Here is an 18,051-nt window from a genome sequence, read left to right as displayed (position 1 = left end):
CCCAATAAGTCCAGTGACTACTGAGGAATGCTATGTCTGTGCCTGTGGCTGAGGTTGGGAATTTACAGGACCGAGAGGAACACCACCCAATGCAAACCTTAAGTATTCTTCCACCCACTTTAGACTGACTTCACCCATCGTCTAATGCTGCAGTATGGCAACAATTCATGAACCATGGCCTGAGGATCTGACTGGGTTAGAGGTCAGCTTCTGTTTGGTTCCCAGTTGCGAGTAAGCAATATGCTTTAATGAGCCTGGGGCCAACCTATTATCAGCCGCACACACACATACACACAGAGTACCGGGGCTGTTAAAGATTTAATAATACCATCCGTGACTATGGTATATGCATCATAACAAATTATTCCAATCATTACACATTAAAATAATCAATCACCTTACAAAAACTGTTTTGTTTTGAGATCATACATACAGGACACAAAATGAAAATCACCTTCTTGTAAAATAAGCAGTCACAGTCTAAGTTTTTAAACTTAGTCTGCTTTTAGTCAGGTAGCAGTCTGTACGGGACGTGTCCACCATGACATAACTTTTTACTTGTCAAAAAAAGAAAACAAAAAAACAAACAATATAAAACGAAAAAAGCCCAGTGTAATAATATGTATTCAGTTGCTGACAGATGTATGTTGAGCATGGATGTATACTGTGTCTGTGGATGACCAAAAGTTGTGCAAAAGCCATTTGTGCAAGTCTGATGCGTGTGAATTCTGTTGACACAACAGTGTGAGACAATGCACTCACCACAGATGTGTGAATGCTGTTCACACATCTGTATATGTAAAACAAGGCAATTCTGGGTACGCAACCTAGAAATGCTAAGAGAGCTCTGGACTGAGACTTCCTGTAAAGTCTCCTTGTGCTGATGCCTGCCTGTGGTTTCTACTGACAATAGCACATGGTAGATGTGAGAATTCTCAGTAATTGACTCAGCAAGTGAGTAGAAAGGTGACATTACTGGTCTGTGTGACTGTGTGTGTGTTGCAGGCGCATGTGTTGGCGGGGCATCTTTAACATTTCCATGTAATAACATGCATCAGACCACAGCAAACAAACGTCACCATAATTCTGCATCCTTAAAGAGGGCATTTTGATATAAAAGGCATATCTATTTTAAATGATTCTAATGAGTCGGTGTCGGTTCTCTAGCTGTATGAAGGTGTACAGTTAGAACGCGTAGCGAGTGCGAATGTCTTCCAGCTTCTTAGAGACCTCGGGTGGTGTTCTATCCAATTCTTCTGCAACACTTTTCTGCTTGTGAGGGTCCATACTGTTAAACTGCTCACATAGGTCTCCATCAATCACATTCTGGGGAACAATACAGAAGACACATATTACTCAAATTATATTTTGTTTCTGGGAGTCTGCCATGATTTAATGCACTTTATGAAAAGACAGACAAAAAAAATCAATTATCAGATCACAGAGGTTTATAAATGCAGAGAGATATGAAAACAGTATGAACCTTGACTGGGAAGTAGTAGGATCTAAAGCTGAGATGATCTCTGCCGCACAGAGGAGGGAACTCAGAGCGCATGTGCATCTCTAAATGTTGGAAGAAGTCATGATCCTGGAGACAGAAAAATAAAAAAATAACACATTATAAAAAGAAAGAGTAGTAGGAATGGGGATAAACTAGTGCAAATGGCCCCAAAGAAAAAAAATATCTGTGTAATCACATTTACAGTGTGTTATACCTCGTGTGAGGTGAAAGGGACCAGTATGCCAATGCCTCCAGACAAAGTTGTGTAGACCAAAGACTCTGAACCTCCAGGGATCAGAGTAGTTTTCTGTAGGGATAACACTGTCTCACCTACGTGGTAGTTGACTATGACCTCAGCCTGAAAAAATGAGGGAGAAAGGTAGTTGTCAGGTAACATTCACTGCCCCACTGAGGGTCATAGGCTCAGATATAAACAGATGTAATAGATATAATAGTCATTCATGCATAAGCCATCAGGCCTTAAGGACTGAGGCTCATCACTGACGGGATTCGATCTTATTTGAGATTTTCTCCATGTGACCTGAAATATGATTTTATTTTTATTTTTTTAAACATAAAGTACAGAAAGAAAGAACATTTTATAATGCCATGGGCCCAAAAAAAGCGCAGGCAAAGTTAAAACGGACTCTGAACAAATCGTGCATAGTTGTCCCGACAGGAAACAACTGCCACTGGGAATTCCAACAGAGTGGAAATGTCACATTCAGTCAACAAAGGCTTAACAGTTTAAAAAGTCTTTAGGTATTAGGGCCCTAACTGAAGAAAGTGTCCAAAGTCTATAGTGGGCTTAAGGAAGTAAAAGATGCGGCTAGGGCTGGTTAAACTTTTAAACCTGGCAGGAGAGTAATAGGAAGAAAAATTAAACACCAACAATCACAGGTCACCCCTGCAGGGGAGAAGGTAAGGAATTCACCACTAAGAGGGGTATACCTGCAACGTCCTGGCACAAGTTTATAAAACTGAGCAGGCTAAAAAAGCAAATGTGAACCATCAGATTTACTTTTACAAAGCCTGCAATTTTGTCTCCGTGACCTTAATATTTCCAGATCCAAATAGCAGTGGAATGCATGAAATTTCAGGTGAGACAGCATTTAAGCAATCCATATATGGATAAATACCTTTATACGCCTAGACACACACACACACACACACACACACAAACAAACTGGATACGGACAAAAGCAGGCATCCACACCCACATCTAAAAACAGACATGGTCCATTTCCAAACTCAAACAAAATTTTCAATCAATGTGCACAGAAGCAGAAATAGCTGACAAACACTATGTCACAAAGACAGCTGTGACCAACTCGTACTGTCTAAACTGGAGGGACTTTCCCAGTCCATCTGCTATCTAAACAGTTTTTGACCAGGATTTAAATATGGGATGAGTGATGTTCTGCGTGTTTCTTTGCGTGCACGAGTACTACTGCATTTGCAAGTATATATACTTGTGGTTGATGGTGCTATTTAGTTTGTGTATGTGCATGTGTACTGAGGGGTTGAAGGGGCAAGGGCAGATCTGTGCATTGGGTGAGTCCTGCAGTCCAGAAATGATTCAAAACATGCTCAACCCATGTGCAACAGAAAACACAATGTTTCTTCCTGATGCACATCTTAAAGCCTGAACCAACTGTAAATAAAAAGACATTTTTTTTTCGCTGTCTTTCGCTCTCCTCTCGCTGAAGAAATTAGATCAGCTGTGAAGTAAAGAAATTGGGGGCCTAGTCTAATGCATTACTGGCTTTCTCGTTAGGTTTATAATGTGAACTTAAATTTCAGCCGCTTGTACAAGGACATGGTTTTACCTTCTGTGATGCTCCATTTAGGAGTCCTCTGTCCCATAAAGCTTTGTTCCCTGTAGGGTCCTCATCCACATCATCACTGGTATTTGGAGGAAGACGTACCTGAGTGATAAAGTGTGAAGCTTTGTATTTCGTATAAGCTATTCAGTTACAGAGTAAATCCACAGTAGTTTTTTTCCTGTTATCAATTTTGTCTGTGTTAAAGTTTAGTGCCACTAAAAGGATTTTTTGCCTTATCAGAGAATCATATACCATATATTTCATAGTGTATTCATTCTGCCACAACCCCAACACTTCCCAGCACTTACAATGCTGATGTTTCCGAATTTGTCAGCGCAGGCCATGGTGTCATAGTCGAGCAGAGTGGCTGTCGTCACCCAGCGGGGATATGTGTCATCAGCAAAGATGATCAATTGGTTCTCGTTACGTCTGTAGCGCACCCAGAACAGACTCTCCTGAACGTCAGACACAATCACACGCTGGCCAATGGTATGGATGCCAGTCACCAGGGTGGGAACGTGCTAGAGAATAAAGGGTTAATTAAACAGGGTCCGTATGTGCGTGCGTGCGTGTGTGTGTGTGTGTGTGTGTGTGTGTGTATATATATATATATATATATATATATATATATATATATATATATATATATATATATATATATATATAAAAAACTCAGTTCACTGCACTTCCAAATTATGACTTATACCTATAAAATTTATTTACCCTCTCTGAAGCTTTTACAGTACCAAGATGCACAGTGAAGTAAATGAAAGTCATTTTAGAAATAACTTCATTTTGTTTCTGATGTGGTCTCAGACTTTGAGACCCCGTTGTTTACCCTGACCAGCTACATTAAATTCAGTACCAGATAATGCATTTGTATGGATTGTATATGGGAGAGTGACAAAGAGAAAAGCCACTACTGAAAAAGGGAAACACAAATTGTGTGGCGTGTCTGAGTCAAAGCTGCGACCTCAACCCAATCAAGAATATTGTGCCTGGACTTGAAACAGGCTATTTTCTCCCCTTGCCCAATGTCCCAATATTAAAAATGTAATGAGACCTGTGAACAGAGGCTTAATTCTAAAACTGCTGAAGGTGCACTTTTAAATAGTGACTTGATTAATGGCTTTTGGCTTGTCCCTTCAGGGGTCACCACAGAGGAATATGTTGATCCGCACCCCTGAATTTATTATTCCCGGATGTGCCTTCTGCCGCAACCCTCCCATTTTTGTCCATGCTTGGAACAGGCACCAAGGATGCCCTTGGTGGCTGGGCAGGGACACACTTGGTGTGGTCGGATTTAAACCCATTCCAACCCAATGCTCTACCACTGAGCCACCAGACCCCCTTACTAAATACTGGGGGTTATTACCTATTTTATCACTTATTTTACTATTTACATTTTAAATAAATTTTATTTGTTTTTGATTTGATGTGAAGTCATTAATAAATTAATAAATAAATAAACAAAAACGAGAATAATTGAAGGGCCCTTGTCTTTGTATGCATATGACGAGCAGGGCTGGGTTCTGAGTAGGGACTTTAAAAACACCTTGTGCAGTTTTTGTTAACAAATACAGTTTTTAGTGTGTCCTAGGTCCTCACAAAGATGACAATTTAATGAATTAAACAAGGAATAAAATCTGCAACTACTTAACAGCTGTTCTTTCTCCCATTAAGAGCATTTATACACCAATGGCCCAGCAAATGTATTACTATGGCAGTAAGTGTTCCTGGAGACAGTGGAGATTTCTGACCAAACTAGTTTAAGGGTTTAAGGCTACACTGTATCTACTGCTGTATAGTTTTAACAAATGTGTATTTGAGTCCTTGCCTTACCTTGTTCTCACACTTGCGAAGCAGCTTCTTCTTGCCCAAGTCATAGATTCTGAGCAGTTTGCCAACCCCCACCATAACTCGTCCCTGGAACGGAGCAATAGCCAGAGGCACATCCTCTACCGGCGTCTGCCAATTAAAATACAAGTCTCAGTAAATCTAATTATTTTAGGCAGCTTTTAGGAGAATTTAGGCTGAACATTCTCATAAACAGACGAAAAAGGCTGTCTAAACAGAAGCAGATTAAACTTCTTAAGCACTAGAGTAAGCATCCAATGTCTCATTAGATGCAACTTCAGCTTCAGTCATAAGCACTAAAAGGCCCTAGGATTTATGACTGAAAGTTTTTCTGAAAAGAAAACTGAAAAGAAAAAAAGTGAAGATGTTGGGGCCAACTATTACTACATTGTCATGACGAGTAAAAAGATGCATATCCAGATGCAAAAATTCAGAATCTCCACTACAGGTTATGAAATTTGTACATACGTGTAAGACAGTGTTTATTACTTCTACTGTGTATTTCTGTTTGTGATGAGACAGTCTGCACTCATTAATGTGTCATACATGTACAAGAATGTAAATGGAAAATGGTCTGCACTTAATAGCACTTTTCTACCTATTGGTACTCAAAGCTCTTTACACTGCTTCTCATTCACCCATTCGCACTCACAATCACACACACATTGCTATTTCATTTGTTTAAAAATAAAATACAAATAAATAAATAAATCAGATCTGGTTAAGTGGTTGGGAAATTCCTAAAGACGTTGTAGACATTGCTGTGCAGTAAATGATTCACTTCCGTTGTTAATCCACATCAGGTAACAGATGCATCGGGCTGATTTACCCTGATGGCCTCCACCCTGCTCATGTTTCTGGGGAATTGCCCAGATAGCTGCATGTTGTGTAACATCTGCCTTTGGTGTCATTTAAACCTTGCTCGGGACTGTCCTGTGTGGTAAACACTGAAGAGCTCAGCATCTTAAACTATGACCACTAGCACATATTTTAATAAAAGAGCAGAGCTCCCATGGTTAATTAATAACACTGCTTGACCAAACTTAATGGCTGTATGATAAGATCCCACTTTCCTTGAAAGAAAAACATATTTAGAGACGTCTGATATCAGTGTGCTGCCAGTCACACTGTTTTTTACTTTCACCTCTTGCACACTGCACTTGAACACGCACACTCGAACTAGAACTTGTACTTTATTAATTCTAAGCCAGACTGACCAGCCAGGTACGTATCTAAAATGGCCTTTTAAATACAGTTGAAGTTGCGCCATCTATTGGCAAGACAATTAGAGCAATAGCAGCTAGCAGCCCTGTCCAGATTGTAAATGTGTCACCTACAGTGAAACGATAGAACAGCAGAATGTTGCTTGTACCTGTACCACTAGGATTCAAACTGCACAGATTTTTCTTTTTCAGGAGTCATCCATCTAAATATTTTACCTAAATGAAATTTCAATGTCTATCAACCTGACCTTGTGCACAAATTCCAGCTTTTCTCCTCCACTGATGAGCCTGTAGGTGTAGATGAAACCTCCACCCACTGATCTGGGGTTCAGAATCATGTCTCTGGCAACGCCCACCAGAACATACCAATCATCTCCTGTGTTGGTGAAACGACACACTGCAACACTGAAAGAAATCAATCACAGAAAAAGGTAAAAAATAAAATAAAAATGGAGGTGTGACATACAAGCTACTGATTTATGTACATGGTCGGCAGAAGAATATACTTCCATGATATCTATGCAAAACACCAAGAGACTGCAGTACTGTAAATAGTAAAGCCCATATTCAATACAAACATTATCGGATCTTCTTTTTGAATTTGCTGAAAATATTCCTCCTTGACCATGAATGTACACATTTATGTTACGTTAAATATTAACCAGTGACTTCAGAACATATCTGAAAATACCTAGTTATACAGCAGGCAGAGATCCTTTTTTATGTTTCTATGAATTCCACATTTGGTGAAAAAGTGGAACATGCACTTAAATACAGATGGTGACTGTTGCCCCAAGTTTCACTTTTGTTTTAACAATATTTATCCTCTCTAATCTGTTTATAACACTTAAAGCTTCACTAACAAACACCCCCAATTAATAAACAGAAGGCTGAGATCTGGCTAGGTGCCATCAAAACTCTTTTTCACTCTCCTTTTTTTTAATATATATTTCTACCTATACACTGCCTGTTCAGTCCCCACCTAATGATAGCATTCTACCTTTTCATGTTAAAAAGTGAGGAACGGATTCTATTCACCTGAACGCAGCTTCATTCTGTTCAAGCTGCATCTGGTCCAGAGTTGAACCTTGTATGGGGTTGACAAGACGAACCAGGGATGCCCACTGTCCTGCTCCGGCTTTTGGGGCTCCAAAGATGCCTTCTGGGAGATTCTCATTGAGGAACCCAGCAGCCATCTCAGCAGCCAGTTCTCTTTCATCCTCACCAGCGGCCTCAACCATCTCCTGCAGGGGTAATGACATCACAAAACATAAAGAGGTTGATTGAACCGTGCCATTTTCTTCCAACCTGAGCAATGTTTTCTCTATGAGCTGACCAACTTATTCAAAGGAACTGAATCAAAGCCCGATGACAAAATACAAAGTGAGGCCTTAAAGCACTTGGCTTACAATGATTTCTGATGAATTTAGTTATTGTCTTTGTTAAAGTATCTTTAATATTCCTGATCAATACAATACACATTAACTTTCACCTGATTCCACTGCAAACAAAACATTATATGTAAAATACTATGAATGCAGAGACTGCTCCTGGGGACCTTGGGTTGGTGGACTCTTACCTGCTGCAATTTATACTAATGAGAATTTAAATGAAAACTAACTGATCATCTTTGACACGATTTTCAAAAAAGCTGAATAATTTCAACAGCACATTGCACAGTAGCTCAATCAGTGACCTGGTATTCATGAGGGAGTAACAAAAACATAAAACTGTCCATTTTTATTTTCAAACATCAACTTTACTGTAACTGGGTTACCACACAGTCCACAACACATGAAACCATGTCATAAACAAAACACTTAAATCTACCCATTTCATTTTTAAATAAAATGTTAAACAAAAATCCCAAAATAAATCAGGACACAATGGCCAGCGTCTCTTGCCTGCTTCTGTAAACTTGTGTAAATACCACAACGAAGAATGTTGAAAAAATAAATAAAAAATTAAATACGGCCCTTAGCCAACCCTGAGGGCTGACCCCTGCTCTGACCACAATTAATCTCCATAATGGAAACACTTGGCTACAATCAGGCTATGGCATAAAAGTTATCAACAATATGACAAGATGCTCAGCCTGTGTGGTCTCTAAACTTTTAATGCTTTGGCTCGTTCTTCCTTTTGTTTAGTCTGACTCTTTTAATCAAGTGTTTTCCAGTAAAATGTCTGTATGATCCCTGACAGAGGCAGGAGAAAACCAGCTCCATTAAAAACTCAGAGATCTTCTTTCAGAAGACACAGCACAGGTAAATCAAAGATTTTAAGGCTCTAACCTGAAATGATTAAATAGAGTTTTAACTAACAAGACAACCACTCTAATATCTTTTACTGTATCAGGGACCATGACCAGGTCTGAGCATTGCCAGTAGTACGATCATTTTATTGAGATTACATTTCATACTGTACCTCAGCCATCTGTTGCTTTCTCTGTGCTTTGGTTGCTTCTGTGTAGGCGTTGTGGTCAGTTTCAATTAAAATAAGGTTGTTGGTCTCTGGGTGGATTACAAATTTCCTGGGAGTATATTGCAAAGGAAAGGCCACCTGGTTGAAGACGGCTCCTAATTTCTCCAAAGCTAAGATTCTGTCAGACAAATATGAGTAGGAGACAGAGACAGTTACACATAATTTTAAAATGAGAGGCACGCCATAGATATTACAATGATAACCTAAATAACCTAAAGGATAACTTGGGCCAATTTCTAAATTATTTTATTGTCCACAATAACCACACAAATTCTAGAACCAACCATGCAGTGTGTCCATAAATCTGGAGCCTGTATTAGTTGGTTTGTCTGTGCCATATACCTGAGTTGTCCAAAAACCACATCAACCATACACACTACTCCACTGGGTGACCTAGTACTTCATTCTAAGACATGTAATCAACATATGTTTGACAAATGCTGTCAATCTTAAGTAAGCTGGTCAGTTGCTCGAGAGATCTCTAGTGGAATTATGCTGATTCACATACTAGTGTCTCTTGATAATGTGTTCTTAACAGTTTTTGAATAACAACAGAGGTCTACAGCAAAAATGAGCTAATCCAGACTGCCCACTATATGTATAAAAATATCTTTCTGCAGCAGTGTGTATTCATACCTCAGTGTGTTGGTAGAGATGGCCACTATACCTTCTGGACATTGCTCTGAGGCAAAACCAGAGGCATACTCCAGAGTCTCATATGACAGAGGGGTCAGATGAAAGCGGGACTGGTACGAGTAGCTAAGCCAGGAGCGACTGGACATTGCCAGCACCTGTCAGTCAAAACAAACTGATTATACAGCTACAAAGAACAACTATTGAACTGAACGTTTCATTGGATAAAAAATTACTTGCTTGATGTGATTTCATATTGGTATGATCCTAAACAAACGTGTGTTTTGTGCTGTTTTTATTGATAAGATGTAAATGCCTGAGTAACAAACATACAGCTTCCTGTCCCTGCATCCTGACTCTGAAGAGTTTGACAGGTCGGGACCCCAGGTAGCGTGTTCTGGTATCAGACAGGTCGCCTGTCACTGGATCCAAAACAGTCCTCAGAAGCACACCATTCTGAGAAAAAGGAAGTAAGAGATGTAAGAAAGTGATGTACATGGTTACTGAAACAAAGTTTCTCTTAAATAATGTTTAAAAACGGGATTTAGTTAATGTTAAATATTACCTGAAGCCCTATGTTCAGGTAAAGAAAACCAATAGTTCCCTTTTCCCCAAGTTCATCCTGTTTTTCAACACCTCCCATCTCTACGATACACAGGCTCTCTGGCTGGGCTGGCAGGGCCTGCATACTGAGAGGCTGGAGGCAGTCCTGAAGGCAAACACAAAGATTCAAAGTGTTGAGACAATTTTTAACATACACAAAAACTTGACTGAATTTTATGAACACAAACCTGCAGATCTCACATACAGTGCATGCAGAAAGTATTCACAGCACTTAAGTTTTTCCACATTTTGTCATGTTGCAGCTTTATTCCAAAATGCCCTAAATTCCTTATTTTTCTGTAACATGACATGTAGAAAAAGATAAATGCTGTGAATACTTTCTGGAAACCCTTAATTGGCTTGGATTAAATGTAGGCTGCCTGAAGTCCAATAGTAATTATAATCTTTATAATAGTTTAAACAACACGACATCAATATTTCTCAGCCATGTTTGCAGTAAAACTGCAAGAATGTATTTTACCTTTCAATTAACTGTAGTCAACTATTGAAAATTACTAAGCACGTTTTCAGTTATGATGTGTTCTATTTGCCTCTTAAACTCAAATCAATATGTCATACTACTTTTCTTGAAGTTATTGCTATATCTTCTCCTGAAGCATGACTCTCTAGTAAAGCTAAATATAAAGATTTTATTTTTAATCCAGGGGCTGTTTAGATGGTCATCCTCTAGAGCAGCTGAAGGAAGGGAATCTTGTTACTGATAGCATAAATCCAGCACCTTTCTTTTGGCTGTAGAGGATTCAGGTCAATCACACACAAATACAACAGCTTGAAGAGTGTCCTTAAACTAGATACTAGCATCTAGATAACCAGCACCCCTATAAAGTACTTTACTTAAACTAACATTAACTGCCTTTGTTCTGAACTCTTTAGACTGGGATAGGCAATGTCAGCAGGATGCTGGTTTCTGTACTGTAGGAGTTTATATTGACAAATTTCTGTTTGTCCATACCGATGGGTCCAAGGAGATGATTCGGACTGTGTTGTCAACCAGTCCCACGGCCAGGAAACGGGAGCGTTGCTCACCAGGTGGAACATTTGCCAGACTCATACACACAACATCTGCAGACATCTCTTTCCGCTCTGTGTACTCATTTAGCTGGCCAGACTGGAGAAAGTAAGAAAGATATTATTAAACAGAATATAAGTCTCCTCGGTTTTCTACTGACTTTATTTTAGTATAAGATGATGCTAGTTTTTGTCTACAATCATAACTTTATACAGTTTTACCATTCTGATGTTCTTGGCAGTAAAAAATATGGGGAAGCTATTAATGCTAAATTTTGCATTGTCAGAATCCTTCATTAAAGTGAGCCACCATGTTTGGCATAGATAGAAGACATAGTTAAAGCACATTAAAATCCATTTGAGATTCCACTGAAATCTGTGAATTGTTGACTAACAAACTGTGACAAGTGCTCAAAACCTGTTCTTAAAACCTACCTTGAACTATAAGTTCAAAGTAGTGTAACATACCTCTATAGTATAAAAAATAAATAAATAAATGAATGAATGAATGATCTAGTTTCAAGTCTCTAGACCTCTATACAAAGCAGCCACACAAAAATTCATTTTCTTACCGGATCCATCTCAAAGTAGACCAGCTCCCCTCCAGTTAGTGCAATAACCACCTGTCGCTGGTTCACAGCACAGCGGACAATTGTTTTTTTACCAGGAGTCTTCCACTCATTCACACGCTTGTCTGCTCGGATGTGCCGAATACCATCTGGGTACACCTGCACGTGGAGAACAGAGAAGCAATATACTTCATCAGTGAAGAAAAAGAAAGTACAGTGTCAGTAAATTTGTTGATGTAATTTATTCATCATTTTGTAATGTAATGTTTGAGTAGAAAGGTAATAAAACCCAGAGAGCTCAGCAAGATCCAGACATACAGGACAGTAGTCTTTGTTGCAATGCTAAATGTATTACTACTTTAGAATATCTTAAAGTGGGAGGCCAGGGAAATAGTATCTTCACAGGGATGAGTGAAAGTGGTGCTGGACGTGCATTGTACCCACCTGCACCAGGGCATCTTCACCAAGCAATGAGCATGAAAGAGTGGGCGTGGTTCCTAGAAATCCTGAATCTGTCACTTCCTCTACAGTCTCCCCGATGGACAGTACCAGGGTAGCGTTGACGAAAGACACAATAATATAGGCATCAAACTCATCTATTAAAATAAAGAAATGAGAGAAAGTGAAGTAAGTAAATAAGAAAAAAAAAGTCAAAATGACAAAAGGATGCACATTAGAAGATTATTGCTGGCAACCTTAGTTTCTGAAGGAATCAAAGGAGGCTAAATATAAATAAAAAGGAGATGGTGTAGCAGTATTTAGTTGAATTAAAATAAGTTTTAACATATAATTGCTAACTCCAAAAAGTGCTTCCTACAGGCAAAACGGCCTTACACTTCGTGCTTAACAATGCAAGTATTTAATGAAGTTCTCGGTAATTCTTAATCAAATCTTTAAAAAAAAATGTGTAAATGTGATCACAGAACGTCTTTCTACTCTCCTTGTAGAATTTGTAATCCACATGTAAAAATAAGAGTGTGATCACATAACTTCTCAATCCCATCATGACTGACAGGCAGATACTGCCCTGATCCTAAGCAATTGAATCTAATATAATACATTTTTACAAGGTAGCTGAAAGGTTTAAAGACAGAGCAGCAGAATATATTTCAATAAACTGAACACAACTGAGACCACTGGCAGCTATTCTTAAAACTGGAACACTGATAAAAACTAATGGCAAGTTTATGAAGTAAAGTGTCATTGACTAGACAGTTGTACCTTCCACGTGTCTTCGTACTGTCCACACAGCATTGGGATTACCGGGCAGTTCAGACACAGCCATCTCTGATACCTGATAGTGATGAAGATTGAAGGAAAAAAGAGAAAGGACATAATACATAATTGTCTATAAGACTGTTTGATTCAGGATTCCTCCTAACCTTTCAGAAAGTGTGACAGACTAATCAGTGAAGAGACATGAATAAACCTTCACTTTTCCAGGAAGTACTGAGAGTATGTGTATGTGTGTACCTCTAGTCCATGTCTAAGGACCCTCAGAGTAGACCTGGGTCCTCGTCCACAGGACACATACAGCTGAGGCGTGTCCTCATTGGCCAAATCAGCAATCTGTCAACATGTAAAAAAAAAAAAAAAAAAAAAAAAAAAAAACACAACAACAACAACAACAACAAAAAAATATGTCAAAACCCAAACATTATTTTTAAAGTTGCTGCAATAAAGCAATACAATTTCTGTGGCAGAAGTAAGTCAAACATCGCACTGACCTGACAGGACATGATGGGTGATAAATTCTCCTGTTCATCCACAAGCACTAGGTTTTTAAGGGGACGTGGCTGGAAAAAGAAGGTGTCTCCCTCTTCCAACGGCATCGCCGAGGAGAACTCTGGCTCATCATCGTCATCACCCAAATGAGCAATTTGATAAAGGTAACTAGAGAAAACAGAAATGTATGTATCAATTCAAATTCATGATAAATCAAATACACTGCATGAGAGACATGGAGACAGCTAATAACTAATAACAGAGCCTGATACTTACTGGTTTCCAAACTCAGAAGACACAAACAGGAAGCCAGTCTTCAGAACACACATGGCTGTTGCCACAGGGATTGTGTCAAAGTACTTCAGCCTGATTTCTGTGACCTACAAAACAACACAGACACAGATTGCAATATTTTTGGCCATGGCCATACCATTTCTGACAATGTCAATTCAATTTCAGTTGTTATATGCAAGTTGAACTCCAAACTCCAGGGTAGCCCATAACATGTTAACCAAGCAGTAAAATATTTTAAAACACAAACATAAAATATTTAAAACAAAACAACAAAACAGGCCAAATGTCTATTTCTAGAGGGAGCATTTAATAATCTTTGATTACCATTTCTTCATCTGTTTCCAGGGTAACCTTAAAGATGTCTCCTTGCTCAGTCTGGGCCAGAAAAAAGAACATGGACTTGGTCTTGTGTGTGGCCGAGCAAACAAATATCATACCACGCTCTGGGTCATCCAGGTCATTCTGTAGGAAAGGACAACTGAGTTTGTGTGCAGGAGCTAATGTGTTAGGCTTTGCTTTTGATTCTGTAGTTCTGTATTGACACTCACCCTACGCCGTGGGATGGGACAGCGAATGTCAGGCTGATCTCCAAAATTTTTGTAAGTGATGTAGTTTTCCGAGCAGATTAAAACCCCACTTGGTCCATCTGAACCACCAGGAACTGGGGAGATAAAATGTTTTAGTAGTATGTTTTCTTAAATGATGACAAGGGTTATATCAGGGGCAATCTAAAAGCAGGATTGGCTCTGTTTTCCATATCAAGTCTTCTCCCTGCTACTCTAATACGTTTGCAGTGTGACGGAACTTGTGTGCTGAGATCAGAGATGTTAAATCTCTCTTCAGTGACAGTCAGAGAAGAGACATGAAAAACTCATCACATTTACAGCACATTTGTGTATTTTGCAATCTAACAAACTAAGTGTGTGTTGTCTTACAGCCATTTATGTCCACAAATGCTTTACAAAATAATTCTAACCCTAAAAAATAAATCTATTCTAACGATGTTCTGGGCAACACTTCTGCCTCCAACCATGACATTTTTTTTACATTATGGGATTGCATGTTTTCCTTCCAGCACCTGATAAATCGCTGAACTATAGTTTCATCGCTAATGTTTGCAGCCACGTGGGCCAAAATGCTTACCAGTGATTAGGAAATTCCCATGTTCTTCCAAAGCCTCACTGTACTTGCGGACGACGTGATTTAATCCCAGATCCAGCTCATAAAATGTAAGGGTCTGTTGTGTGTTGGCGGCAGCTTCTCCTGTTGGGTCACTGTCAGCTTCCTGGAAAAAGCCATTATCAACATCCATAAAAACATGTTGGTTAAATCTGCCCATTAACTTTGAAGTGAACAAAGATGAAATAAATAAAATAAAGTATGCTAATGTTTGAACATTGCAGTCGTGCCAAGATCAGAGATGTTAAATCTTTCTCCAGTGACAGTCAGAGAAGAGACATGAAAGACTCATCATATCTACAACACACTCACATGTGATCTAATAGGTCAATTCATAATCCTGAGTTTTCATGAGCTTACCTCATAGTCCATTTCTAAGCAGGCAAACATGGGATTTTCAAAGCCAACATCAACTCCAACTACATGGTACACCAGTGTGTTTGCTTTATGTGCTTCCAGAGGAGAGGAGATGGTCAGTCTTGCAGCTGCATCTCTGTTCAGTATATAAACCAGCTTCTGTTTCTCTATTGCTCCTAAACAGGAAAAAGAATAAAACAGGAATTTAAAATGCTTGACTTCATTTCACTTAGTGTTGGGATATTAGTATACTAAACAGTCACTTGTGTCTTTCTTTTGTACCTATCATCACTGCTCTGCCTTTAGGATCGACAGCCAGGAACTGTCCAGGGACAATGCGTCGGCAGCCACTCTTCCCAAACGTTTCCTGGTGGATTTTCTCAAACATGTTTTTTGATGGCTGATATTCCAAGATGACGATACGACCACTGTCACTTCCCACAACAATGTAGTCTGCACACAAACACACACATGTAAATATATCATAACAAGTCCCCTTAACGTGTGAAAAATGTTTTTAAGAAGTTCTTTGATTTAATCCGTGTCTATAATCTTAAAAACATGCATGCAACTTTGTTTACATACCTTTGGTTCCCCCAGTAAGTCTGAAGGCCATCAGGGATCTTATGATGCCAAATACCTCCACTGTAAGCAGAGTGTGAACCTTTCCTGTGTTAGCATCTGGACGCAATAATTCCAAGATTTTACCCCTGGAAACGACAATCTCCTGCATTTTGGTTCCTAGAATAACAAAACAAATTTGATGTCAACACAGCATGTCTCGTGTCAGACAGTTGTGTTACAGTTGAAGCACAAAAATTATTCTCTCATTTCACAGAGAAACATAGCTACAAAAATTAGGATCTTTATGTATCTGTGATTGCATGCCACTAAATGGCTACATGCAAAGAAATAAAGCCACAATCTCATTTCAGCATTTACTACAACATATCATAAATGTGAGTACACCTTGAAATGCTATAATCATGAAATTTCTTCAACACAGTAACACATCTTTCTTTCCCAAGAAAACAGGAAAAATATATAGTGTCTAATCTTTGTGAAGCCATTAGAAAACTACTGTATTTTTGTAGTACATGCAATCATTGTACCCAACCTTTTGTCGTATTTTGATCGATAACGCAATAAAAAAAAAACTAATGTTTAATGTGCAGGCCTATATCTGCTCAAATGCTGCACAAATGAAAAGAAAACAAAAACACACAGCAGAAAATACACTTCAATAAAGACAAAAGAAGAACCTACCAAAAGGCAATTCAGGAAGAGTGAGCACAGGTGCATCAACAAGTAAGAGGATAAAACAACAGGAAGAGAGAGGGGTACGAAAATGACATACAAGAACATCCTGAACAAACCCACCTGAGAAGTTTCCATGGATTGCATGGGTGATGCCAGTAGCACGCTGCAGGGTGAGATTGTATAGAAACATGGCTCCCTTCCAACGATCACCCCTCAAGGTTCTTTGGGGGCAGCAACAACCAATGCACTAAGTCAGCCTAAAACTGCAGGAGAGAGAAGAAAGAAAAAAAAAAAAAAGAGGAAGCCAACAGTGTCTAAAGAGTAAGAACATAATGAAAAGCCACACTGCTAGTTTAAACCAACGAGCCTATAAATGTTATCAATGTATAAATGACTATTCAATGTTCCACTATTCAAACTGAGCTTAGTTGCACTACAGAAAATGAGTACTTTCAAACACCTTTAATACTTAGCTTTAAGTGACATGTAATAAGTAAGACGACAGTTAAAATGCTTACAGGACGATTGAATGTGTTATAATTGCTGTTTACATGGCTGAAACCGCTCAAAATAGCTAACATGAGCTAGCTTACATGACGCTTTAGCAAGACGCTACCGACACATAAGACTTAATTCTTTTGTTTGCTAAATTAGCCCCTTTAATGTTGATAGCACGACGGCACCTTGTTTGTATTTGTTTAAATAATTTCAGCTGGTAAAACATTTGCACATATTGCACAAAGTTCGAACATAAAGCTAGTATGTTAACTTGTTTTCAACGGTCTGAGCCCATTCGTACAAAGCGTCACTTTTGCCTGACGTATTTTCCTGCTATATTGTTTACATCGTACACACTTCACATGCATAAAAGGTTGGTTTGATTGAGGAAAATCTCAAGTATTGAACAGTGAAATATTTACCGGCGTAATCAATAAGATGATTCTGATTTCAGGTGGATAATATTTAATTTACACAAACGATTCCACTGCTACCCCGGGAAACCGACAAGCCGCCGTTTCAGGGTCTTTCGTCGGCTAAACGCCGTAATCCGAGGTGACCGCTACAGTGCCTGACAGAAATCGGAGGCGTGGCGCAGTGGCATATAACATCCAGCAGATGTCGACAAAGACCTCAAGATTAAACGTGCCTAACTTAAAAAGGGTTTTCGTGCTCATTTATATAAATACTATAATTCGCAAAAATAATTTCACAATAAAATAAAATAGCTGTTGTGATAATGTGGATTATTTTACAAATCTTACTTAAAAATGTTAAGCTAAAAAAGTACGTTTAAGGGGTCACTTTTTTGTATTGTCACAAGCTGCACTGTAATGATATACGTGGTCATTATTTAGGTGTGTGTGTGTCTGTGTGTGTGTGTCTGTGTCTGTGGGCGTGCGTCCTAAAAAAATCAGAGCTGATGCTGATGTCTGTAGATAGATGCATGCTATCTCTCTCTGTCTCTTACTCTCCCTCTCAAACACACACACACACACACACACACACACACACAC

The 18,051-nt window shown here is 38.9% G+C and overlaps 1 protein-coding gene across 1 annotated transcript; it reads right to left on the bottom strand.

Moving 5' to 3' along the window:
- Nucleotides 1–305: 305 nt before the first annotated feature.
- sf3b3 (splicing factor 3b, subunit 3) lies at nt 306–17,616 on the bottom strand. The gene is made up of 27 exons (XM_067501795.1): nt 17,458–17,616; nt 16,658–16,800; nt 15,863–16,018; nt 15,560–15,730; nt 15,281–15,453; nt 14,885–15,026; nt 14,290–14,402; nt 14,066–14,203; nt 13,724–13,827; nt 13,450–13,615; nt 13,196–13,291; nt 12,944–13,016; nt 12,167–12,318; nt 11,726–11,881; nt 11,098–11,253; nt 10,087–10,230; nt 9,855–9,977; nt 9,525–9,679; nt 8,832–9,006; nt 7,446–7,651; nt 6,656–6,812; nt 5,170–5,295; nt 3,636–3,848; nt 3,331–3,429; nt 1,716–1,859; nt 1,484–1,588; nt 306–1,326 (listed from the first exon to the last, which is right to left on the bottom strand). The coding sequence occupies exons 2-27, from the start codon at nt 16,725–16,727 to the stop codon at nt 1,186–1,188; spliced, it is 3,654 nt and encodes a 1,217-aa protein (XP_067357896.1). The 5' UTR covers nt 16,728–16,800; nt 17,458–17,616; the 3' UTR covers nt 306–1,185.
- Nucleotides 17,617–18,051: the final 435 nt, after the last annotated feature.

The sequence above is a fragment of the Channa argus genome, chromosome 4 (assembly GCF_033026475.1).
Source record: "Channa argus isolate prfri chromosome 4, Channa argus male v1.0, whole genome shotgun sequence".
Classification (NCBI taxonomy): Eukaryota; Metazoa; Chordata; class Actinopteri; order Anabantiformes; family Channidae; genus Channa; species Channa argus.
Note: the sequence above shows the minus strand (reverse complement) of the source record. Positions and strands in the feature narration are given on the sequence as shown.

Bases quoted from the DNA above. Each gene is read 5' to 3' on its own strand.
- sf3b3 (XM_067501795.1), bottom strand. From the start codon at position 16,727: ATGTTTCTATACAATCTCACCCTGCAGCGTGCTACTGGCATCACCCAT. The intron at 7,652-8,831 runs GTACAGTATGAA...TTACCCCTGCAG, and splicing joins GAAAGCAACAGATGGCTGAG to GAGATGGTTGAGGCCGCTGG. The intron at 3,849-5,169 runs GTAAGGCAAGGA...TTTATTCTCTAG, and splicing joins TTCGCAAGTGTGAGAACAAG to CACGTTCCCACCCTGGTGAC.